This window comes from Osmerus mordax, chromosome 15 (genome assembly GCF_038355195.1).
Source record: "Osmerus mordax isolate fOsmMor3 chromosome 15, fOsmMor3.pri, whole genome shotgun sequence".
Taxonomy (NCBI): domain Eukaryota; kingdom Metazoa; phylum Chordata; class Actinopteri; order Osmeriformes; family Osmeridae; genus Osmerus; species Osmerus mordax.
The window spans coordinates 7325504-7350237 of NC_090064.1; the positions used below are offsets into that span (position 1 = coordinate 7325504).

The following is a 24734-nucleotide window of genomic DNA, read 5'->3' on the forward strand; positions in this document are numbered from 1 at the left end:
TCTGTCTCTCGCTCTGTGTCTCGCTCTGTGTCTCGCTCTGTCTCTCGCTCTGTCTCTCGCTCTCTCTGTCTTTCGCTCTCTCTGTCTCTCGCTCTCTCTTTTTTTCGCTCTCTCTCTCTGTCTCGCTCTCTCTGTCTCGCTCTCTCTGTCTCGCTCTCTCTGTCTCTCTCGCTCTGTCTCTCGCTCTGTCTCTCGCTCTGTCTCTCGCTCTGTCTCTCGCTCTGTGTCTCGCTCTGTGTCCTCGCTCTGTCTCTCGCTCTGTCTCTCGCTCTCTCTGTCTTTCGCTCTCTCTGTCTCTCGCTCTCTCTTTTTTCGCTCTCTCTCTCTGTCTCGCTCTCTCTGTCTCGCTCTCTCTGTCTCGCTCTCTCTGTCTCTCGTTCTCTCTGTCTCTCTCTCGCTTTCTCTGTCTCTCGCTCTCTCTGTCTATCCTCTCTCCCTCTCTGTCTCCCCCTCTCTCCCCCCCCCCCCCCCTCTCTCTCTCTCTGCCAGGCATGCTCAGACATGCATCCCTCCTCGACCCAAAGCTCACCACTTGAACAAAAGAGAGAGCAGCCAGGGCCCTGTATAGTGTAATTATCACCACGCTGGTTCTGACCAAAGAATGGAGAGGGTGACAGAGGGAGACAGAGGGAGAGAAGAGAGAGAGAGAGATGGGGGGGAGTGCTTAGCCCAGTTGTGTACTGTAGCAGACAGTCCCAAAGAGCTGAGCACCCACAGAAAGGTTACACAACCAGTGAGGCTGGGCAAAACACATAAACACACACACAGTCACACACGCAAGCACACACATGCACACACACACAGGAAGTGAGCGAGTTTGGCCTGGGTGATTATGTCAAGCACACTACTGTGTAATTTGTCCTTTGGGAGCACATAGGACGCTGTTCATGCTGATCGAACCCACTTCTCCGGCAAACAAAGTTCCGCATCACAGACTGACAGACAGGCTCTTGGTTTAACCCCCTCTGTTGCCATGGTCTGAACTAGCAGCCTAAAGCTTGAGAATATCCTTCTCAATCGCCCTGAGGCAGGAGATCTATGTGAAGACACAGAGACACACCTTGTGCATTCCAGGACTGCAAGACGACAACAACTCTGCAGACAAGCCCTCACGTGTAAGAGAGGAAAGGAGAGAGGGAGGAAGGGAGAGAGAGAAATAGAGGTAGACCCTAACCCTAACCCTGCAGGGTCATGGTGAGGGCACACTGCAAGCCTGTCTTTGATTGGACAGTTAGGGGGCTTAAGGGTGTGGCCACTGAGTATTCTCTTATCTGACTGGTTCAGTGTCTTACCTTGGTAGACCTGCCCGTAGGTTCCATTTCCAACTAGCTCCACTAGTTCAAATATACCTGCCGGGTCCTGGAGAGAGAATAGAGAGGGAGGGAGGGAGGGACCAGGAAAAGGGAAGGGAGGAAAGTGAACAAGTCAGAAACAAACACTTGCAACAACCTGTGGAATTTAATTGCACTGTCAGAGCAGTCACATAGATCAAGGATATACTAACTATCTATAAAACAAAGAATTATATCCACAGAACTTTGAGTATGAGGATGTGTGTGTGTGTTCGTGTGTAGGAAATATCTGAGAAAGTTGAAATCTGTCACATGCTCCCCAAATGGGATTTGCTAAAAACTGATGTCCTACTCAAGGTCAAACAGAACTAATCTTGGAATACTACTCTAGAGACCAATAACCCATCTACAGTACACTACATCCACCACATCCACCCACATCCACACACACACACACACTACCACCCCCCATTTGTCTGTACGAAACTATTTGAATGTTTTCCTGTTCCTGAAATGTTATCGTGTTTGAATGGGAAGTAGAGATGCATCAGATAATCAGTCAGCCAGGATAGAAAAGGTGAACAATCTAGCCTTTGTCTGATCCTGACCCAGCCTGCATGGGGTATGAGATATACAGGGTTGTGTGTGTGTATGTCGATTAGTGTGTATGCATGTGTGTGTGTGTGTGTCGGTTAGTGTGTGTGTTCTGTATGTGTGTGTGTTATGCTAACTTGTGTGTGTTTGTATCCAGGTATCTCTGGGACACTGCTGTAGACAGGAAGAGGAAATGCCTTTCCATGGAGGGTTAGAGAGGGTGCGCAACACTGAAATGCATCCCCAGCACTATGCTTCTAGGCGACCTCGTTTCCAGAAGTGGCACAGATAAAGACACCATAGAGAGAGAGAGAAGAACGGAGAGAGAGAGAGAAACAGAGAGGAACGGAGAGAAACAGAGAGAGAGAAACAGAGAGAGAGAAACAGAGAGAGAAAAACAGAGAGAGAGAAACAGAACAGAGAGAGAGAAACAGAGAGAGAGAAACAGAGAGAAACAGAGAGAGATTGATTGATTGATTGATTGATTGATTAAGTGAGAGACAAGGAATAGATTGAGTGGGCATGAACCAGACATCCTGCTGGTTTGGAGGGGGGGGGGAAGAGAGAGAGAGAGAGAGAGAGAGAGAGAGGAGAGAGAGGAGAGAGAGAGAGAGAGAGAGAGAGAGAGAGAGAGAGAGAGGAGAGAGAGAGAGAGGAGGGGGCTGAGAGGTGTTTATATACAGTATGTAGCCTAAGTCAATGTCTCAATGTCAACCAGAGCCGCCAGACTGCCAGATAAAGAATAAAATGTGTCTGTGTAGCATCCTGTGTTCCTTAAGGAGAACACATTACATTCTCCACCTCCCTCCTACCTTCCAATGTCTCGGTTCTACCTCCATCTTTCTCTCTCCATCTCACACACACCTCGGCTCACCGCCCATGGCCCGTCATGTTCGGGCTTGATCTCCTAGCTGCAGGTAAGATCACGTTGCATAACTACGATAATGAGCGCAACTCTCTTTCATCCTCACAGCGCGAGGCTAGAATCTGTCAGTGTCAACACACCCAGCCGAACGGAAAAACTGTTCTGAGAACCGTCCGTCATATCATACCATGGCTGTGGTCTCCTCTCGTGCCAGGGGACCATGGTTATGTGTAAGTGGATTTGAAATGGATGAACCGTGTACTTCTCGGTCTATGACTGCGAGCTGCTCTTACGTTCCTTTGGCTGGTCTCGGTACTGCACCAGTTATGTCTCGTGCAACATCCTTCCACCTTCAAACCGATGCACTGATGAGCGCACGCATGCCACACAAAGCCACATTCACTCTTTAAACGAGCTATCCCAAATAAAACACATCACGAAATGGCGGAACCCGCTTCTACTGCGGTTAACATTGATACTGTTCAACCGTGTTACGGTTGTTTGAGTGTGTGTGTGAGAGTGAGAGAGAGAGAGAGAGAGAGAGAGAGAGGTGACAGAGAGAGAGAGAGAGAGAGAGAGAGAGAGAGAGAGAGAGGTGACAGAGAGAGAGAGAGAGGAGAGAGATAAAGAGAGATAGAGAGAGAGAGGAGAGGAGTGTGTGTTTGACAGGGGCTGTGCGAGGCCGCACGACATCCAGCTTAACATCTGCCCCAAATACAGACAGGGCGGCCTATAATAAAATACACGCACGCAAACATTCATAGGCTATACACTCGCGCGCGCACACACACACGCACAGGCCCTAGGCTTCATTACATCACGTTCCAATTGTTAAGAAAAAAAAGGCTATCTGAGGTTTAGTTCTGAGGCGCGTGGGAGGCCAACCTATAGCCTATTACTAGCGTAGGATAGAAGATCTGACGAAAGCATCGAAGCGTTTTATCCATATCTTCACCCCCCACACACACACCCTATCGCTTCTCACTGTCGCATGGCTGAATCAGACAGCGACGGGTCGGTATAAGATGAGGTTTTTCTTATACGAGTGGATGCCATCAAGACGCTTAAACCCACTCGCCGTTACGGGCTCACGGGCACCGGTGGTTGTTAGGCTAGATGCAGGGAGAGGACATCCCTGCGCACCGCTGCCGTTAACAAGGAAAGGGGCAGGTGCTCACCCCCGTAACACTCGGTCTCATTCAACACACACGCGCACACTCACCCGTAGTGCAGACAGGTCTATCTCGTCCAGACTCCGGGCCGGGGAGTCGCTAGCCATGATACTCTCGGTAAACACAGGACTCAAAATGGAAGCTTCCTCAACGACCATCTACCGAGAGAAGAATCCTCAATCCCTTATACACAGGCCCCCCGTTAAATTTCCATTGGATACACGAAAGGATGCTCCCACAGTACACAATCAGTAAATTCCGTCCAATCCAGGGAAAATGCAGCTCGAGAGACCAAGGGAACCGTCGCGCGCACTGATCCAGGTGCTACATGCTGCTGTATGCCGTGGTACGGGCCCCACTGCACGGGCGAACGACGAAAACACACAAACACACACACTCTCAATGCAAGAAAACACAAACCCGCGGACACACTCACACACACGCGCGCACAGCAGGAGCACAGCACAGCACAGCGCCCCGGAACAGTGTCAATCTCATGCGCTCCCCGGGAGTGGCCTGCGAGAGCGGCGGGCGGGTCTCCTGGAGATAGTGACGCCCACAATGTCCCAATCACACACTTCTGTGTTTGTGCGTGAGAGAGAGTTTGTGTGTAATACATGTACTAGTCGTGTAGGAAAGTGTCCTTTTCTGTTGAATTTGTTGAATTTCTTCAGGGAGAAGTCAGTGTGTGGTACACTCACACTGACAGACAGTGCATACTCACACGTCCACACTGGTGCCACCTAGTGGACTCCCGGAAGAGAGGAAGTGTGTGTGTGGGGGGGGGGGGAGGAGGTTTCAACACAAGAGGTGTGTTGAAAAACAAGAACTAAATAACAAGTGTCTGAAAGAGAACATGATTCAGGAGGTGCATCCAGGATTCAGACTGAGGTGGTTTTCAACATGCGTGTTTTTATGTGTTTATAGGCACACACACACACAAACAAACGGATAAAAAGGATGAGAGGAGAGTCTTGTCACATTCTACAAGAGTTGTGGAGGTGCTGAGAGATGGTCACATATAGATTCCCCCTGGCTCGAGGAAACATTCTGTGTGTGAGTATATGTGTGTGTGTGTGCATGTGTGTGTGTGTGAGCAGAGTTGGCTAAATTGAGAACCTGGCTGCTACCTCACACACCTATACTGAATCCCATCTTGCCACCCACTCTCTCTCTCTCTCTCTCTCTCTCTCTCTCTCTCTCTCTCTCTCTCTCTCTCTCTCTCTCTCTCTCTCTCTCTCTCTGTCTCTCTCTCTCTCTCTCTCTCTTTCTCTCTCGCACACACACAAAGTTGAGTATAAGTGTCACATGACAAACATTCATTTTCACACAGGTAGGTGTTATTCTGTGGCGGGGTCAGACACGGTGTGTCTCATATACTGAAGGTCAGAGGTCACAGTTCACCTGTTGGTCAACTCATCACGCCACACTGTGCTGTACCTCACATACGTGCCTGACAGCTATTTACAGGGTGCATGCTGGTGTGTCTGTGCGGTTGTTCTAGGACTCGGAACTGTCAGCGTTATGCAAGCATGTGCATCAATTCAGGAAGTAATGATTCATCTGTCGAAGTGGGCCAAGAAGACCAGAGGGAGAGCAGTTGGAGATGGAAGAGAGAGAGTGTGTGTGTGAGAGAGGGAGAGATTTTGTTAGAGTCAGAGACTGTGATAGTCAGAGAGAGAGAGGAGGGACAGGAAGAGTGTGAGTGAGTTAGAGAGTTAGTGAGAAGAGAGAGGGAGGGAGTGACAGAGAGAGAGAGAGAGAGAGAGAGAGAGAGAGAGAGAGAGAGAGAGAGAGAAAGGAAGAGTGACAAGAGAGATGGCGTTATTATAAGGACAGGAATACTTTAACAAATCGATCACCTGCCAGGGGACATGAGCACCAATCCCCCACACGCACGCACACAGGCACACACGCACACACGCACACACACACACACACGACTGTCTGGCCGATAATAACAGATCAGGACCAGGACAGTTGATGTGAATCAGATATGTTTAATAGTCCATTCTATTGATGCACGGACGATGCAATACATGACACAGTTCTGTAGGTCCTTTGAGAGGGGGAGAGAGGGGCGTTCTGACATCAGAAAAAACAGCTTGTGCAAAAAGTGCAAAAAATTCATATCAGCCATGATGACCAGGAATACAACAGAGAGAGAAATAGAGAGACTGAGAGAAGGGAAAAGGAGAGGAAAGGAGAGAGAGATTGAAAGAAGAGCAGAGAACAGTTATGGTCCCCGCTGTTGCCATAGATACATCATGTTATCAGACAGCTATGAGTGATTTGGCCCCGCTGGACCTTTTTAACACTCACAGCTTGTGAAACAACTAACATTCTGACAGCTTCATGCCTGGGGACAGAATCTTCATTGTCACCAGCCAGGACAGTTCCAGCTAACATGCTAACAGTTAACATGCTAAAGCCTACTATACATGCATATCATATCATGTATTTTTGCAGAGTACACAGAAGTACATGGAAGACACTTTGGAGGCCTGAGCCATTAAGAAGGGGATTGTGGGTAATGTAGTCCTTGATCTAGGAAGCTAACCGATAAAGGTTTTACTATGTAAAAAGAGGTTGATTAAGGCTGAAATATAGTACATACAGAATATCGGGAATGTAAGTGAAGGTTTAATATATTAACAGTAGGCTATCATTGGCACTTCTTGGGTAGTTTTAATTCTTCAATATAGGTGTAACCACTGGTGTTAAGTTTAGAGTTCCCACAGTAGTTATAAACACATTTATGGCAGGGAATAGTCAAGTTATAAAAATGGCTAAAACGCAGTGACCCTTGTCCTCTCTCTGTGAAACCCTTCTAGCTTCTTCCACAGGAGGAGTCTAAGCTGCGTTCACCAGCACCGGTGGTTGCATCGTGTTTGCAAACCGTCCAGGCCACAGGATGGAGGAGAGAATCTTGCCCTCTCCTGGAGGTCTGTGTCCAGCCGGAGCTGGTCTCTTTCCCAGCGTTCCTCCTCATCTTTGTAAACATGGACAGAGTTTTTTTTCTTCTTTCTTCTGTTATCCCAGACACACGCTCCAGAGTTTGTGGCTCCTTGATGCTGGTTTAGACACTCGCAGCACTTGTGGCGCCTGTAGTGATGCCAGTTGTTTAAGTGCCAGTTGTCTATATACGTGTGTGTGCGTGTATACATCTGTGTGTGTATATATACATGTGTGTGTGTGTTTACACGTGTGTTTGTGCATGTGTCTACACATGTGTGTGTGTGTACTTGTGTGTGTATACACGCATGCTCCTCAGGTCCACATCTCCATGGGGACCATGGCTTCCTTGGAGCCGATAGGAGGAAGTAGGTTTTCCTCAGACAGGAAATCGAGGGGAAACTGAACCAGGAAGCCACGGATCTTCTTGAGCTCCTCGTGGGCGCGTGCAGGGTCCTCCTTCGCCATAACAGGCTTGGTTAGGTAGCCCTCCAGCTCCAGAAGGTTCCTCACATCACTGGACGGCAGGCAGCGAAACACCTGCAGACAGACAGGGAAGAAGACAGGGAGGAGGGAAGGAGACAGGGTGGAGGGAAGGAGACAGGGAGCAAAAGAGGAGAGAGGGAGGAGGGAAGGGGAATGGAGGAGGGGAGAGCCAGGGGAGGTGGAACAGGTTGAGGATGGTTGGTACTAGTGTGGGTGTGTATGTGTCAGAGAGTGTGTGTGTGTGTGTGTCTGCACGCGCGAGAGAGAGAGAGAGAGAGAGAGAGAGAGAGAGAGAGAGAGAGAGAGAGAGAGAGAGAGAGAGAGAGAGAATGTGTTTAGAGTGAGACATCTTCCGGTGTGTGTTAGGCGTGATTCAGTACTGTGTGGTGTTCTGTGTGGTGCTCTGCAGGGTTGGTGAGAGTTAGACTGTGAGAGTGTGTGTGTGTGTGTTGGGGAGAGTGAGACTGAGAGTGTGTGTCTACCTTCTGGTAGATGGTGGCGTTGCGACCGCAGGTGGTCATCCACACCTCCTTGTAAAAGTGGTCACTGATCGGGTCAGACACGTCAATGGAGGAGTCGGAGTTGGCGCCCAGAATCAACCTGGAGGAAGGGGAGAGAGAGAGAGAGAGAGAGAGAGAGAGAGAGAGAGAGAGAGAGAGAGAGAGAGAGAGAGAGAGAGAGAGAGAGAGAGAGAGAGAGAGAGAGAGGGAGAGAGAGGAAGAGAGAGAGCGCAAGAAAGAAGGAGGGAGGGAGAAAGGAGGATGCACAAGCAAGAGAGAGAAATGCTGTTTGTAGGGTAGGTGTGTGCCATATCCACCTGTGCAATCACACGTACACACACACGCACACACACAAGTATACACACACACACACACATAGCCTACTTGAAACACTCGAGCCGTAGCTGCAGGGCATAGCGACCAGCCTGGTACTCCTGCCCATCCATCACCGCGGTAACCGTCTCAGAGTCCTCGATGATCACCGCCACCTCGCTGTCACGTTTACCCAGCATGCTCCGGTCGTTGATGTTGGCCGAACCTGCAGCACAGCCACATCTCACACGAAGTACCGAGACCAGCCACCAGAGGGCACTATGGATGCAGCTTTGACGGTTCACCCTCAGAAGGGAAACGAAGATGGCAGGCCGCGGCCTTCCTTACCGATGATGACGGTGTTGTCGTCGGCGATGAGCATCTTGCTGTGGACGTAGATGAGCTCGCTGACCAGGCGGCCCTGCAGCTCGGCGTGTGTCCTCAGCCCGGCCAGAGAGATGTAGTTCATCCACTGGTCGTCCACTGGCAGAGGGTGAGGGAGGGAGGGTTAGAGAGATATCAGGAGAGGAAGACAGTGAGGGAGGGTTGGAGAGATAGAGAAGGACAGATAGTAAGATATTAGATATAACGAGGAAGTCAGAGGGAGGAAGTGAGAGAGAGAGAGAGATCGATAGATAGGTAGAGAGACAGAAATAGAGATAAAAGGAGAGAGAAATAGAGGTGACAGCCCCAACTGCCTAGGTGAACACACGCCTGCACACACTTACTCTCTTTCTTCAGCTGAGATATGATGGAGCAGTCTCCCCGGATCATCGTCCTAGAAGGTGAGAGAAAAACAGATGAGTATGGATCTAGAAAGACGAATGAACACCCCAAATCTATATAAAGACAGATGAATAGTGTAGAACCTTCACATCTCTCTACAGTAAACACAGACCGTTCAGTCAGCGCCGACATGTCCCTGCATCCGAGAGCTCCTTGAACATCAGATTTTTCTCAGAAAGATGAGTCTCTTCCTGTCTAAATCAAGGGGCAGTCTGACTCAAGTACCGTAGCTGTGGAGTACATGTGTGTCTACTGTCTACTGAACAAACGACAGCGACAGAAATGTCCGAGCTGTTTGCCAGACCAAGCCCCTGTCTGTGTCTAAGGTCCAGTACATCCAAGGACACTGAGATAGAGGGGTCCTGGTCGAATTTCAAGGTTGTTATGCTACGAAGGAATGAAAGTTAATGATCCATTCTGTCCACCGAGGAAGGAAAATCAAGTGGGATAGATATGCAAACGCTCTCACACGCACACACACACACACACACCTGTAGTTGAAGTGCATGACCGCCTGGATTGCGCTGCCCCCTCCAGTGTTGATGTCGCCCTCGAAGCCAGGCACCAGGGGCGTGACCACGTACACACGGAACTTCTTCCCCTCCCTGAGAGACACGTTCACAGGTCAGTCAGTCCGCCAATCGAAATAAACACGGTATAGCTGCAGAGAGACTCGCTTCAGTGTGTGTGTGAGTGTGTGTGTGTGTGTGTGTGGAGGGGGGTCAACCTGTAGGCCCTGATGATGCGTTCAGCAATGGCGTCTCCTATCTTGTTGAAGACGTGTTTGTTGTCCGCACAGCTGATGAAGAACTGGTTCTGGGGGAGAACACACCACCAGTTCACACCTGAGAAGGCTTATGCAGTGCTATGTCATGTTCATGTCGTGCTATGTCATGTTCATGTTGTGCTAATGTAGCCTCAGGTCACCCCTTGTGTATTTACCTCTATGTAGATGTAGTGTTGGCTGTTCTGGATGACGTGTTCATAGGCCTTGTGGATGGACTCTTCGTGGTACTTAATACCTGCCGACCAATCACATGCCGACCGCAGGATCTGAGACAATAGAAACACAGTTAAGTGTGTGTGTAGGAGAGTGTGTGGCTGAAGAACAGTGTGTGGGTAAGGGTGTGTGTGTAGGAGAGTGTGTGTGAGGGTGTGTGTACAAGAGTGTGTGTAGGGGTGTGTGTGTGTGTGTGAGGATGTGTGTGTGTTACCTGTACTTTAGCAGGGACACAGTTGGGGACCTGGTATCTGAGTTCATGGGCAGTGGTGTAGGACTTGGGCAGGAGGTACGGGTAAGAAAGAGAACGATACTTAGGCTTCATGATCTGGCAGAGAGAGAGAGAAGAAGAGAAGAGAGGAAGAAGGAGAGCGTGAAAGAGGCGGAAAACGACGACGTTCCAAAACGGTGACAGAGACACGTTTGTCTGTGGATGGGGTCCTCCCCACTGGGTTGCTATGGATGAAGCTGTCGACGGTGTTCATGTGACCTCTGACCTTAGTGAAGTTCCATCGCTGGATAAAGTGTCTGGCCACGTCCCGAGCTGCCTTCCCGTGAACCACGGAGGAGATGTCGTGCCAAGGCATTCTGGGAGTTGTATGCCGATCAATAAAGTCTGAGACAGCAGAGAGGAACATCAGGACACACTCCAACTAAATGAACTACAGTTTGTGTGAAGTGGGAGGGAGGGAGAGAAAGAGATACAAAGACAGGAAGAGAGAGAGGAAGAGAGAGTGAGAGAGATGGGCATGTGAGAGACAGAAAGAGTGGCGTGTGGCGTTCTTGGAAGTCGCTTTGGATAAAAGCGTCTGCTAAATGAATAAATGTAAATGTGTGCGAGTGAGTGAGAGAGAGAAAAAAAGAGGCATGTGAGAGAGAGAGAGAGAGAGAGAGAGAGAGAGAGAGAACTTGCGTACCATCAAAGGGTTTGTCCAGTTGAACCCAGTCCTTGTGGACAAAGTTGCAGTAGTCTTTCCCATGCCAGAAACGTGTGTCTCCAACCAGCTCTCCCATACCTGTGTGTAGACTAGGCACAGAGTTGCTCTCTGACACGCGCACACACACACACACACAAACAAACAAACAAACAAACAAAACTTTTATTAAAAAATGACACTTCCTCTACAGTACTTGTGCTTCCTAAAGCATCCATTAGGGGGCAGAGGGGACTGCAGAGAGTTGAACACAGGTAGAAGGAAAAACTGAATTTAAGAAGCAACAAGTTTGGTGAAAGGATTACATCTGAGTGACTTCTACTCCAGAAAACAGAGCCAACACTAACAGACGGGGAGGAACAGACAAAACAGCGAAGGTTTAAAAGCAGCATGCTACATAACATGAGGGTATTATCCCCACAGGGCTGGGATGAGGGCAGGGATGAGGATTGGATTGAGGCTTGGGGAGCTGGCACCACATCATGGCTTCTTGAACATTCCTGGATCTAATCAAAACCTGCTGCGTGGCCAAATATTATAGCCCAGTAGAAACGGATATTTCTAGAGTCTGACGGGCGCCCAGTGTCTGTAGCTCTGGCTTGAGGGGGGAGGAGGGACGTGCACCTCTGTTTCTCCTCAGTGGCTGAAACAGGATATTCAGCTCACGACATGAAACTCCAGATGTACAGTAATACCGTTCTCTGCACAGCTCAAAGAGAGATGTACTGTCACACACACACTCACAGACACACTCACAAGAGTGATCCGAGGTCTCCACACTAAAAAGTGCAGACCGCTGAGAAAGAGACCACTGCAAAGCACACTGGGAGATGGAGTTCAGCAGTGATGCCGTTAAAGCCACGCCCCTAGAGCTCATCGCCCAATCAGCTGACTGACTCACCGGCTTGAGACTGCCCGGTGGGCGGGGCCATTATCAGCTCTGCCAGTCTATTGGGTATCAGATTGTGCTGACTGGTGACGCTGTTTGACCAACCTGAACAGAGTGTTTCAACTCTGTCACACTACAAAGACTACAAACAACAACAATATGTACTCATACACTGAAATGTTATCGTTTTAGCACTGTGTCTAGTAAAATAAACCATTCCTTGACTCCTGACCAGTTAGAACTATGCATTCTGATCCTTGATCTTCATTGTGCGTGTGCGTAGGTGTGGGTTTGTTTAAGTGTGCATGTCTACAAGTGTGTGTGTGTGTGTGTAAGTGTAGGGGTGTATGTTTAGGGGTGTGTGTGTGTGTGTGTGTGTCAAGGTGTGCGTACAGGTTTTTGTGGATGTGTACAGGTGTGTGTAGGTGCATGCATGTCTAGGTGTGTGTATGCATAGGTGCGTATCCAGGTGCATATCTAGGTGTGTTTGTGTGTGTACAGGTGTGAGTGTACTCACTCCCGTCTGAGCTCTCCACACTGCTAACGCTGTCAGCGTGGGCTAACCCGTGTTTCTGCAGGTGTCTCCTCAGGCTGAACCGGGTCTTCCGGAGCCTCCCCTGCCCCTTCAACTTGGGCTGGTCCTCAGAGTCCGTTACCACGGCAGCCTGGCTCTGAGCCCCAGCACCATTGCTGGGAGCTACCATGTTAGAGGGGGTGCTCTCTGTCTGTGTACACGTAAACAACATTTATGATAAAGTCTTCAGTTTTAACATATAATTGTGCCATATTCATTACTTCACTTGTTCCTACTATAAAATGGTATTTTTAAAATGGAAGTGGAAATAATGTGTTTTCAAATGAAAATGCAGTGTTGGAGAGGGCAAAAGCAGAGAGATAAGAGAGAAGCAAGAGAAGAGGCGAAGGAGGAGGAGAGAACAGAGAGAGCGAGGTAGAGGTTGCTGGTGTTGATCACACAGACAGGGTCTGATCAAGTGACACTCCTTGTGTTAGTCTGTGTGTGTGTGTGTGTGTGTAAGAATGACTTTATATATGTGTGTGTGTGAATGAGTTTGTGTGTGTGTGTGTCAGACCTCCAGAGCGACGGAGCGGGACACACTCCCTACGTCCGTGAGACGATGTTCCCGGTCGTCCCAGCGACCATACGCCAGGTCGATCCCACCCACGAACGCCACTGATTGGTCGATAACGATGGTCTTCTCGTGGTGTGCCCAGAGGTAGACGGACGAGGAGACGTGGTCCGGGTGACGCATCACCTAGGAGACGGACACCCGCAGAAACACACCTTAAACACACACACACGCACGCACATAAACACATGGCCATGAACACACACCCACACACACCCCTACCTTGATGTTGGGGTGCAGATGCATGAGAGTTCTCTTGCTGTATTCACTGTTGATGCCGATCGCTAGCTCCACCTCCTTATACAGCATCACAAACACGTGCACGCCCTGTTGCTACGGAGACCAAGAACAACCAACGCTCATTATCAGAGTCAACCAAGATATTATCCCACAATCCTTGAGTAAACAAACTCTATTGCGGCAATAATAAGACCAACAGCAAACAGGAGCATGTTATATCAGAGTTTGCACTACATCTTGGGTGCACTAATGACGATGAGCATGGACAAGGAATGGACCAATAGGAGAAGCTGTTGCCGTTTACCGCTTTGCGCTTCAGGATGTGGTCAAGACGCCACCGGTTGCCCTCGACAACAGGCCTCTTCAAAAAGATCTCAGGGCTCAGCCTGTAAACAAGCACATGTTGAGGACACACACACATCTATTGCACACACACACACGGTCATGTGAGGTGTGTGTAATTGTACCTCTGTCCCAGACAGTAACATATCTGTTTGACTAAGAGAACTTGGAGGTGACCGCCTGGTGCCCTCCATAATCACACACACACATACATATACTCACCACCAGTCTGTGATGAAGATCTCTTCTTTAGCCTCCTCCAGAGCATCTGCTAAATCTGACATGTACGGCTTTCCATTCACATACCTGCCCCGGAACACACACACACGCACACACACACACACACACATCAGACACTGCACAGACATAATCCCCCAATCACACACACCTCTTTCACTGCTACTTTCAAATAGCCAATTAGATGGAATTTAGAATGCCTTCATTAGCTCGTTTTTACATTGTGCACCATTCTATCCTTTTAGTCACTTTCTCTCTATCACAACCCACCACACACACACACCCCAGGTGTAGTGTTGCCCTGGCAGGGAACAGGTGATGAGCAGGGGGGAGTCACTTTCCCTCTCTTTGTGTCTGGTTACTCCAGCGAGACACACTCTGGGCCAAACTGGCCCTGTGCCTGTAGCACCCAGCCTGCACCTGGGCCAAAGCTGCCCTGAACAGGGCTAACCCTGTCCTTAACAGGGCTAACCCTGTCCCTAACAGAACTAACCCTGTCCCTAACAGGGCTAACCCCTGTCCCTAACAGGGTTACAACTGTCCCTAAAAGGGCTAAACATGTCTCTACAAGGCTAAACCTTTCCTTTGGCCCTGTGGACTGACCAAAAATACATTTCAAAACATATAAACAATCCGGGTGGAGCGATCGGGTGGAGGGGTTGCCACGGTTACCATTTGGCAGGGACGTTGATGTTTTGGCGGGCGAAGGAGCCAAAGCGGTGATCGGTCAGGAAGGCAGCACCGTGTTTCTGGACGAACTGCTCGATGGCCTGACCCCACCAGCGGGCGTGCCTGTAGCTGCTGCACTTGATGACCAGGTTCCTGCACGCACACACACACACACTTTAAAAATGAAAAGACGCCAAGTAACTCTACCCAGACATGTCGGACTCGGAAGAACAACCTTGCCTTAAGTAGGCACCTCCAACCTGCACAACCATGCAAACACACACAGCACACACACACAGCACATCAGGATTCCTACATGGTCTCCGCCTCCCCACACAAACACACACACCTTGAGAGGCTGTCTATGCGTACTCCATGTTTGGTCTCCGTGTCTTTGGAGTCCATCTTGATGTTGAACTCCTTGTCCACCAGCAGGACGAAGGAGATAGCCCCCGAGTCTGTCTTCATGTAGAGCAGGAAGGAGTCCTTCACCACCAGCCAGCTGCACACACACACACACGCACACGCACGTTTCTATACCTGCATTATCATCCACATTCACCTCGTCATACCTCTTGAATAATGTATACTTCTTGGTACATATTTATGAGATAGAGAGAGATAGAGAGACAGTGTTATCTTTGTTGAGGCCCTCTCAGTGTCCAGGGTGTTTTACAGCAGTAAACCGAGGCAGAGCAGGGCGTGGACACCCCACACTGGTCAACTGACCGTTTGGACCAGCGATAACACATCTTGCTGTGACCGCAGCAGTTGAGACCAGGGATACGATGACCTCCTGACCTCTTGTGGATCATCCCCTCCCTGAAGGAGGAGGAGGGTTAGAGGAGGAGGGGAGGGAGGGAGAGAGGGAGGGAGTACTTTTTATTTATTAAGCACACTAACACAGCAAGGCTGACTGAGGTGCCAAACAAAAGCACAAAAAAGACACAAAAATACATAGTAAAAACCAAATACAAAACAGTCAATAACAGTAAAATAAGTAACATTACAACTCAATAGGCACTTCACCCTACTTGCCTCGGGGGAATGTCCCTGTACTTACTGTAAAGTCGCTCTGGATAAGAGCGTCTGCTAAATGACTTATGTAATGGAAATGCAATAGGTAGTGGGAAACGCCAGAGCATATAAGTGCGTATTAAGTTTGGATTTCAAAACAGACAATGAAGAAGCCTGCCTGATAAAAAGGGGAAGTTGATTCCACAGCCTAGGACCGGCAACTGCGAAGGCTCTATCACCTGTACGTATGCAGCATGACAGGGGAGTGTATCAAAATTGTGACCTAATGGGAGCGTGTAGTTGTATGAGGTCCGAGATATACAAAGGGGCCTGTCCATTTAGAACTTTAACAAACAATAACATTTTAAAATGTATTCTATACTGGACGGGAAGCCAGTGCAAAGAGGCCAAGGGGAAGAGGGAACAAGGGAGGGAAAACCTTCCAACCAGATCTCTGTTCTATAACAAAATAAGAATCAGAATCAGAAAGGGATTTATTCGCCATGAAAGTTTGCACAGACAAGGAATTTGCTTTGGCAGGAAGGTGCATACAATAAACATATACCTAAAATTTAAATATGTGGACTAACTATACTAAGGGTACATAAACTAGCAGTACTAAGTGGGATAAATATAAGTTGCCGTAAATTACGGCAATACAATGTTACATAAAAGAGATCCTTACAAGCCCTTAGGTCCCAGATCATGGATGAAGGAGAGCTGGCTGACATCTATAAACTCCATCTGAGAGAGAGTAGAAGAAAGAGAGAGAGAGAGAAGGAGGGAGGGAAAGAGGGAGAGAGAGAGAAAGAGAGTGGGGAAGAGAGAATAAACGTCGAGTTACTCCTTGAGTAAACATTCGTCAATATTTGCCATCAGTTTCATCTGTAACCACCTCCACCATTAGATGGCATTATGAGTTGGCTTTATTGAGTCTCACCGTGGCATGGTAGTTTCTGTACATGGACATCTTTAGCAGCTTGTTTAAGTAGTCTTCCAGCTGTTTCTGTTACACACACACACAGACACACACACACACACACACACACAGACACACACAAACATTAGGGCACACACTCCACAAAAGTCAGGAACTGTTGCCGCTCTCATCAGCAGTGATTTGGCGAATGGCGTACCCTCCTGCTGGACACCTGCTCCTCGCGGGCCAGCTCGTCCCCGCCCCCCCGGGGCAGCGTGGGGATCTGTCTGGCCTCCGTCCTCTTCACTGTGTGCCTCCTCACCGTGTGGCTGGGGGGAGGAAACAACCACGCCTTCAGCTGCAGTCCATACAGTGTGTGTGTGTGTGTGTGCGTGTGTGTGCCTACCGGCGTGAGGGCAGAGCGTGTGTGTGTGTGTGTACCTGCGTGAGGGCAGAGCGTGTGTGTGTGTGTGTACCTGCGTGAGGGCAGAGCGTGTGTGTGTGTGTGTACCTGCGTGAGGGCAGAGCGTGTGTGTGTGTACCTGCGTGAGGGCAGAGCGTGTGTGTGTGTACCTGCGTGAGGGCAGAGCGTGTGTGTGTGTGTACCTGCGTGAGGGCAGAGCGTGTGTGTGTGTACCTGCGTGAGGGCAGAGCGTGTGTGTGTGTGTGTGTACCTGCTTGAGGGCAGAGCGTGTGTGTGTGTGTGTGTACCTGCGTGAGGGCAGAGCGTGTGTGTGTGTACCTGCGTGAGGGCAGAGCATGTGTGTGTGTACCTGCGTGAGGGCAGAGCGTGTGTGTGTGTACCTGCGTGAGGGCAGAGCGTGTGTGTGTGTACCTGCGTGAGGGCAGAGCGTGTGTGTGTGTGTGTACCTGCGTGAGGGCAGAGCGTGTGTGTGTGTGTGTACCTGCGTGAGGGCAGAGCGTGTGTGTGTGTGTGTACCTGCGTGAGGGCAGAGCGTGTGTGTGTGTGTGTGTACCTGCGTGAGGGCAGAGCGTGTGTGTGTGTGTGTGTACCTGTGTGAGGGCAGAGCGTGTGTGTGTGTGTGTACCTGCGTGAGGGCAGAGCGTGTGTGTGTGTGTACCTGCGTGAGGGCAGAGCGTGTGTGTGTGTGTACCTGCGTGAGGGCAGAGTGTGTGTGTGTGTGTGTGTGTGTGTGTGTACCTGCGTGAGGGCAGAGCGTGTGTGTGTGTACCTGCGTGAGGGCAGAGCGTGTGTGTGTGCCTACCTGCGTGAGGGCAGAGCGTGTGTGTGTGTGTGTGTACCTGCGTGAGGGCAGAGCGTGTGTGTGTGTGTGTGTACCTGCGTGAGGGCAGAGCGTGTGTGTGTGTGTACCTGCGTGAGGGCAGAGCGTGTGTGTGTGTGTACCTGCGTGAGGGCAGAGTGTGTGTGTGTACCTGCGTGAGGGCAGAGCGTGTGTGTGTGTGTACCTGCGTGAGGGCAGAGTGTGTGTGTGTACCTGCGTGAGGGCAGAGGGATCCTCATGAAGGTCTTGTAGCGGAGCAGCTCTCTGTGCAGCTCCATGAAGTGCTTCTCCTTCCTCTTCACCACCCAGGAGAACTCGCCGTGACGCAGCTCGATCTTAAACACCGCCGGCAGGGACTGCAGGGATGGAGGGGGGGGGGGGGGGGGAAGAGGCAGGGGAGAATGAGTGAGTATGTGAAAGAGTATGTGAGGTGTCATGTTTGAGGTGTCATGTTTGCTGAGTGCGTGCTGAGTGTGTGTGTGTGTGTCGGCGTGCGAGTGTGTCCACCTTGTTGACACTCCTCTGGGCAGTGATGTCGAAGCGATCCTGGGCTGAGGTGAACCTCTCCACCTCCAGGATCTTGGCGGTGACGGGAGCGGACAGGAACACACGGGCCTCGGACTCCTTGAAGGCCACGGTGTCGTACACCGCAGAGAAGCCCTTACGCGCCTCTGCACGTGCACACACACAAGCACAATCGTTGAATCCAGCATCAGAAAAGTATTTTTTTGCACACCGACAACACACCCGCACAATCAGTCAATCCAGCTTCAGTAAAGCCACACACATCGCACGTTTCACACACGCACACACTCTCACACTCTCCTACCAGTGTGATTGGTGTCTGGGGTGTCGTATTGCCCGTCCTCCAGGTCAAGCTCACGAGTGTCCAGGTTCTCCATGATGTCACTCATATCCGTGGCGACCAGTTGCAGCGTGCTGGTGGTTTGCTCAGTGGGGCGCTGCATGGCTAACAGTCCGCCAGGAGCCCCAGGCTCACCTGGAGGACAGGTAGCGAAGGCACAGTGTCAGGGGGGCTCGGCGCCCATGCGTCACAGATATTTCTTTTAAAATCATGCATGAATAAAACTACGAGCAGTGCTAAGATGTTCATTCAAAGGCTTGGCTAAGCTAGGCTAGGCTAGGCTAGGCTAAGCTTGGCTCGACTGCTAAGATAATACTGCCATTCTCTACTGCTAAGCAACAGGGAGGCCAGAAAGCACGGGGGCAGGAGAATCGCTATGCATCGCTGTCGCCAAAACCTGCTCTCTTATCTCTGCTGAATGCTGCACTGTTCTGCTGTCTCCCCATCCCTCTCTCCTTTTTCCATCCCTCCATATCTCTCTCTCTCTTTCTCTTCCCTCTATCCATCCATCTCTCTGGTCACACACAGATCGTAGATTAATCCATCAACAGGATTCCAGCGAGGGGACCTGCAGGAAATGCCAAATCTGGGATCATTCCAGATTCCTGTGTGTGATTGCTAGAATATGATTGTGAAAACAGGCCAGTAAGTAGAGAATGCAGGCTCGGGTGTGTTTCTGTTTGTAGGCCGTAAACTGTAAGTATTTGTGTGTGTGTGTGTGTGTGTGTGTGAGTTGAAGACTCAATCAAGATACACACACAGTAGGTGAAAACAGGTACAGGCATGTGGTCAAACATAACACACACAAACACACACACCAGAAAACTCTTAGATAAAGCTGTTCAAGAAGCATGGGTACATGTGTGTGTGTTCTTTTTATTATTCTGTGAAACACAGAAACTTCCCTTTTGGCCACCTCCTGTTTGGGTAAGGGGAGTCACCATGGTAACAGATGTCAACGCAGTCCTGGGTTCTGTGATGTCATGCACAGCAGGTCTGGCAGCTTTTTCCGGAAAGTTTTCTTCACAGCAGAAAGAGCCTCTCCCTTCCCCACCTCGGCCTGCTCTCCACTCCTTTCTTTATTTCGAAATAACCCCAGTCACTTTCATCTTTCGAGTCCTCTACTCATGTTTCCAAAAGTCCAGGAAACTGGACATGAATGAGGAAGAGTTCGCAAGTATTGAAAACCACAGACAGTGTGGTTTTCTGTTGTTGTTTTTTATTTATTTTAATATTCCCCTTCCTCGCTCCATCAAGCTGTCCTCTCTCACTCCGTCATTCTCCCTCTCTCGTGGCATGGAAATACAACTCAGTAATGCAAATGATGTGTGCTTCACAAACCTGAAATTACTGTCAGCCCCAGGTGACACACACACACAAAACACAGTAATAAAATGAAACAGGACGGAGAGGGTGTAGGAGGAGAGAGGGTGAAAGAGGAGACGGAGGGTGGAGGAGAGGGAGTAAGGAAGGAGGAGAGGGAGGGCAGGGAGGAATAGAGAGAGGGTGAAGGAAGAGAGGGATTGGCAGGAGGAGGAGAGGGATTACAGAAAGGAGGCAGGGCAGTTAGATCAAAAGAGGAAAAGAAAGGGTCTAAAAGGGAAACACTGAAAAGGTTTCCGAGATGAATAGACAGCACAAAGCGTGCTGGAAAACCATTTCACAGTACTAGGATCCCAGCTTTTCTTTATCTTTCATACACTCATACAAGAGGTGAGGGCTAGAGTTACAGTCCTCGACCGAGGCCAGGCCTTCTGAGAGAGCCACAGAATACAGTTAGCATATTTGAGTGTGAGGCAGACCAGTAACATTAAACCCAGCCCTGACAACAACTTTAACCTCCAAACCCCTAAACCCTCTCCCTGGTCCAACCTGAGTTGTGTTTCTCATCCATGCCCACAGTCTGTGCCCTGGGATAAACCCTGTGTGCTGTTCTCCCTGGAGGTCTGCTCCCTCAGGGGGCCAGTGTGCCAGCTCAACCCCACCAGCACTCACTCTAATTGGGTACAACGAGACTGATTGACCCCCCACCAACCTAACCAACTGGATCTCTCACCAGCCAGGTGGCAGAGTGTTGAGTCCATGCACCGACACACACACAGGTGGATAGTTTGTAGACAGACATGTACACACACATACACACTCAAATGCAGGGCCATCTCACACAGACAGACAGACACACACACACACATGATGGTAAGTCACAGAAGCTTATTTCTACACACAGTATTAGTCTTTGCTAATACTAGCATTGGTTAAGGAATCAAATCAGCCCTCACCCTGACAGAAACCCACTCCTGCACAGCCAGTCTGAGATTACAGAACAATACCAGCACGATCCATCTCCTGGACCACACACACAGTTCCAAGTGTACTGTACACACAGTACCTAAAGAGGTACACCTACCCCCACTTGGACACACATGCGCTATGAACAGGACAATAAGATACTTATTGAGCTACTACAGAGAGCTTCCACTGACCTGTCCCCTCCCTGTTTTAGGGACAGCCATCATGTCCTCTCACAAGTTCCGAAGGTTTGCTCTCTTTCTTTTCCTGAAAAGGAGCGTGTGTGTGTGTGTGTGTTGCTTCACAGCGAGAGTCTGTGAGTGTGAGAAAGAATGAAGGTGCAAAAGAGAAAGGAGGAGGAGGTTAGAAGGGAGGAGAGAGAAAGAAAGGAGGAGGGCCAGGCACTGCAAGTGCAGAGGAACACAGAAAGTCCGGCCTCATTTGCCAGAGGGATGTCCATAACTACCAGATGACCAATGGGAAATAGGGGTGGGACTTTCTTTGTCACACCTGTCTGTCCCAGTCGCACATATATGAAGGTATGTGGGGGTCACCTCCCAGAGTAGCTGTTTGTCTCTGAACTATCTGTGTGTGTGTGTGTGTGTGTGTGTGTGTGTGTGTGTGTGTGTGTGTGTGTGTGTGTGTAAAGAGAGAGAGAGAGATGGCGTTATTATAAGGACAGGAATACTTTAACAAGAGAGAGAGAGAGAGTCTTTCTGCATTCACCTAACAATGTATTTGTTTCTGCGTGCATGCATTCACATGTGTGTGTTCCTGTGAGATAGAGACAAGATACATACAGAGAAACAGACAAACAGACAGAGAATGTCTGTTAAAAAGAGCATTTCGTTGAGATAATGACCGAACACTGAACAAGAGCACTGGTTCGAAATGTGTTCATGTAACAGGCAGTAGCACACACTAAATCCCAGCAAGGGTCATGTGACTCATTGTTGACATTCCAAAAAACGGACCCAACATTCTGATTCACACCCACACGCCACTGGAGAAACTAACTGGGAGGGCATGGCTGTACCCTGCCGGTGACACAAAACCAAGACTTCCTCCTCAACATCTTTAATTAGAGTGAAAGGCCCTGATTAAGGACTCAGCCTGGGGGTCTCTCTGACAGCCAAGGGTGCATCTCAACAGTCTAGGACGGTTTATTTCCCCATTGTTCCTGACCGGCTCTCTCAGAGCAGAGGATAGCATGGAGACAGGAACACAGATTAGGATGCACCCTCACTCAATACAATAAGGAGACCTGGCTATCTACAGTCGCCCTCCAGGATACGTCTATAAATCTAGCAGAGGAAAAGCATCAGGTTGAAAGGGTCGATGCTGCTACCGTCAGAAAGGTTTCCTCAGAGAACCTCCTCTTTCCTACTGAGAAGATCAGCACTACTGGAGGAGCAACTGTAACAGAGAAGTGGCTTTGAAGAATTCTATGGAGGAAGAGAATCCACAAGCAATCATTTCCTTTCACTGCGTTTTCACGTATAAAGATTTCGGAGGATTTCGGAGGCCGAACAAACCAAAAAGTTTGTAAATCAGTTGTAAATGTTGGGACCCAGCTGTGTAGCGGGTCCTCTTTGTGGAAGGACTCCCAGCTGGGTTGGGTCCAGTTCTGGACAGAAAACCAGAGAAGCAGGCAAGCGGCTGCAGTAAGATTACAGCATGTGTCTGACACACTACTGCCCCTTACAGGTCAACCAAGCTCACTGCACACTACAAACTTTCACAACAAGGTACAAGCTTGTGTACACAGGGAAAGGCACACACGCACACACAAACACAACACACACACCCTAAGAATAAGTATCTATTGATAAGATATAATCGTTTTTGTATTTCCAGTGTAAAGAGTTACTGTATGTATCTGGACATCATGATGACACATCTTTAGTAACTACGGGGGATAGGGAATCCTGGCCTACTGTGTTTCTGCAGCAGGCCATCACACACACACACACACACACACACAGATCAGCAGAGCTAGAACCGTCCATTGTATCATCCACTTCCTCATTCTGCCAGGCATGTCACACATTGTGTCACTCAAAAAAGGCTTCTCAAAATTGCACTTGTCTCCGCCAATACTGTGAAACAGCAACCAATAGCCTGTCTCTTCTCTTGATACTGTATCGTTATCGGTAGAGCATTTATCTTTTTTATCTACAATGGGATGATCCTTTGGTTGATAAACAAGCCAGTTCTTGTTGCTCTTAATAGTCCCCTCCTGTCTATCTTGTGACCAGCGCTGCCATATTCCTAGATTAAGGCAGCTACCACACCCTTTTTCATGGTACCATCTATGTGTGTATGTGTGTGTGTGTTTGTGTGTGAAAGATAGTGTTCAAAGAGAGATTACAGTTATTGCTAATAGGGTTGTAGAGTTGAACCCCTCCCACCACACCCACTGCCCCTTGATCTGTGTATCTCTCTCTCCCTTTCCCTCCCTCTCTTTCATTCCCTCTCTCTATTTCCATTCCTCTCGCTCTCCCTCCCTCCATCTATCCCTTTCTCTTCTCCATCTCCCTCTATCTACCCTCTCTCTCTCTCCCTCCCTCTGTACACACCTACAAAGTCAATCAAGCACTCCTATTTAGTGTGTGACTGAAGGGCAATATAACCATTCCAAATCAATACACACTGAAGTAGATCTTGCATGTTTAATCGTGGCTTAAAGGCTTTATGGAATATACAGGTAAACAGTCAGTCAGTGTCCAATTCCACTCTATAAAACACTTGGTGGACATGTCTGTCTTTCAACACAGCCTACAGCCTAACACCAGACGATGAGTTAACGACCGTCATTTCATAGACACATTAGTATTTTCCACTAAGCTCATCTCACTCTGTTTCTATAAAACCAGTATTAAGAACAATGTGAGTAAAATATGCGACATGACGTTTCCCTGAGTTAGGACATAAAGGTTTTCAATCAACAATGTTCATTTAAAGCAAACATTAAGTGTTTGCTCGTCTATCTTCACGTGGCATGCCGCCTGTCAATTTTCCCTTAACAAGAACACGTTTAAGTCCAGTTTTTTAAACGATCCGTAAGGGCCAGTATCGCGTAAAATCCTCAGAATAGTGTCACACCAAGTAGATCAATCGCACTATAGCATGTTAACTCGCACATGGTTAACTATATGGTCGGTTATCAACATGCGCTGGCTGAAGTATATGTAGCCTACTGCTGGCGCCAGTCATTTACTGCAGTGGGCCACCTCTGCAGCCGACTGCGATCTCTCCAGCGTACTATAGGTTGTAGTATATGCATTTAGAAACCAATCATGAAAACTATATTCAGACCACAAAGACGGTCGTCAAGCGATGTTTCAACTGTCTGGAAACTTTGACACTTTGGCAAACGCACCTAAATATATTTATAATTGTAATGCAATTAAACCAGCAATGATTTGGAGAAATTGAAAACATAACCGTACCTGTTTAAGTAGAAGTAGAAGGTTAAATCCGCGTGTGCCCAGTCCAGTGACAGGTCGGCAACTACACTGAATGTGAACGAGTGACGTTTCACCAACCCCAGGGAGACGCAATCGCTTCCTCACTCCAACCACGCCTCTACAGACACGCACAGACATGCGGCGCGCTCTTACACACACACACACACACACACACACACACACACACACACACACACACACACACACACACACACACACACGCACGCACGCACACACACACGCACGCACACAAACTCACCCCTCTCTTTCTCTCTCTACTGATGACATTAACGAAGAAATCCTGCAGGTGCCATAAACTTGTCAGTTGTATGTTTATTTCCAATGCAAGAAGTGCACGCCCACCTCTCTCCCTACCTTTCTCTCTCTTTCTCTCTCCATCTCTCTCGACCTGTTGTTGTCAAGGAACGATTATTGTTATTTTTATCTCTCGCTGGTGTGCGGTTTAAACACTTAGTTCAGAAGAACAGCTAGATTGATTGCGGGGGTC

The 24734-nt window shown here is 49.0% G+C and overlaps 2 protein-coding genes across 3 annotated transcripts in view; both read right to left on the reverse strand.

Annotated features, from left to right (window-relative positions):
* Positions 1-4030, reverse strand: part of tnikb (TRAF2 and NCK interacting kinase b) — a 21190-nt gene extending 17160 nt beyond the window's left edge. The window contains 2 exon segments of the mRNA XM_067252192.1: positions 1293-1359; positions 3974-4030. Coding sequence (XP_067108293.1) covers positions 1293-1359; positions 3974-4030 — 124 coding nt within the window.
* A 1882-nt stretch (positions 4031-5912) lies between these two features.
* On the reverse strand, positions 5913-24346 carry pld1b (phospholipase D1b). Of its 2 annotated transcripts, none has more exons than XM_067251832.1 (26): positions 24209-24346; positions 18432-18602; positions 18110-18273; positions 17816-17958; positions 16576-16687; positions 16380-16445; positions 16125-16183; positions 15152-15244; positions 14772-14924; positions 14426-14575; positions 13739-13822; positions 13479-13560; positions 13157-13267; positions 12878-13060; positions 12304-12511; positions 10880-11008; positions 10460-10578; positions 10177-10290; positions 9905-10015; positions 9690-9778; positions 9454-9567; positions 8905-8954; positions 8525-8659; positions 8249-8402; positions 7847-7964; positions 5913-7418 (listed from the first exon to the last, which is right to left on the reverse strand). In XM_067251832.1, the coding sequence occupies exons 2-26, from the start codon at positions 18568-18570 to the stop codon at positions 7194-7196; spliced, it is 3105 nt and encodes a 1034-aa protein (XP_067107933.1). In that variant the 5' UTR covers positions 18571-18602; positions 24209-24346; the 3' UTR covers positions 5913-7193. The 2 variants fall into 2 exon arrangements, with proteins under 2 accessions (XP_067107933.1, XP_067107935.1); XM_067251834.1 differs by lacking the exon at positions 24209-24346 and adding an exon at positions 20951-21053.
* Between the last annotated feature and the right edge of the window lie 388 nt (positions 24347-24734).

What these genes read in the sequence shown, in the direction of transcription:
- pld1b (XM_067251832.1), bottom strand. Translation starts at nt 18,570, where the DNA reads ATGCAGCGCCCCACTGAGCAAACCACCAGCACGCTGCAACTGGTCGCC. An exon ending in ACAGAAACTACCATGCCACG is followed by an intron (nt 16,184 to 16,379) that starts GTGAGACTCAAT and finishes ACTCTCTCTCAG; the next exon opens with ATGGAGTTTATAGATGTCAG. An exon ending in CGCATCATCAGGGCCTACAG is followed by an intron (nt 9,568 to 9,689) that starts GTTGACCCCCCT and finishes CGTGTCTCTCAG; the next exon opens with GGAGGGGAAGAAGTTCCGTG.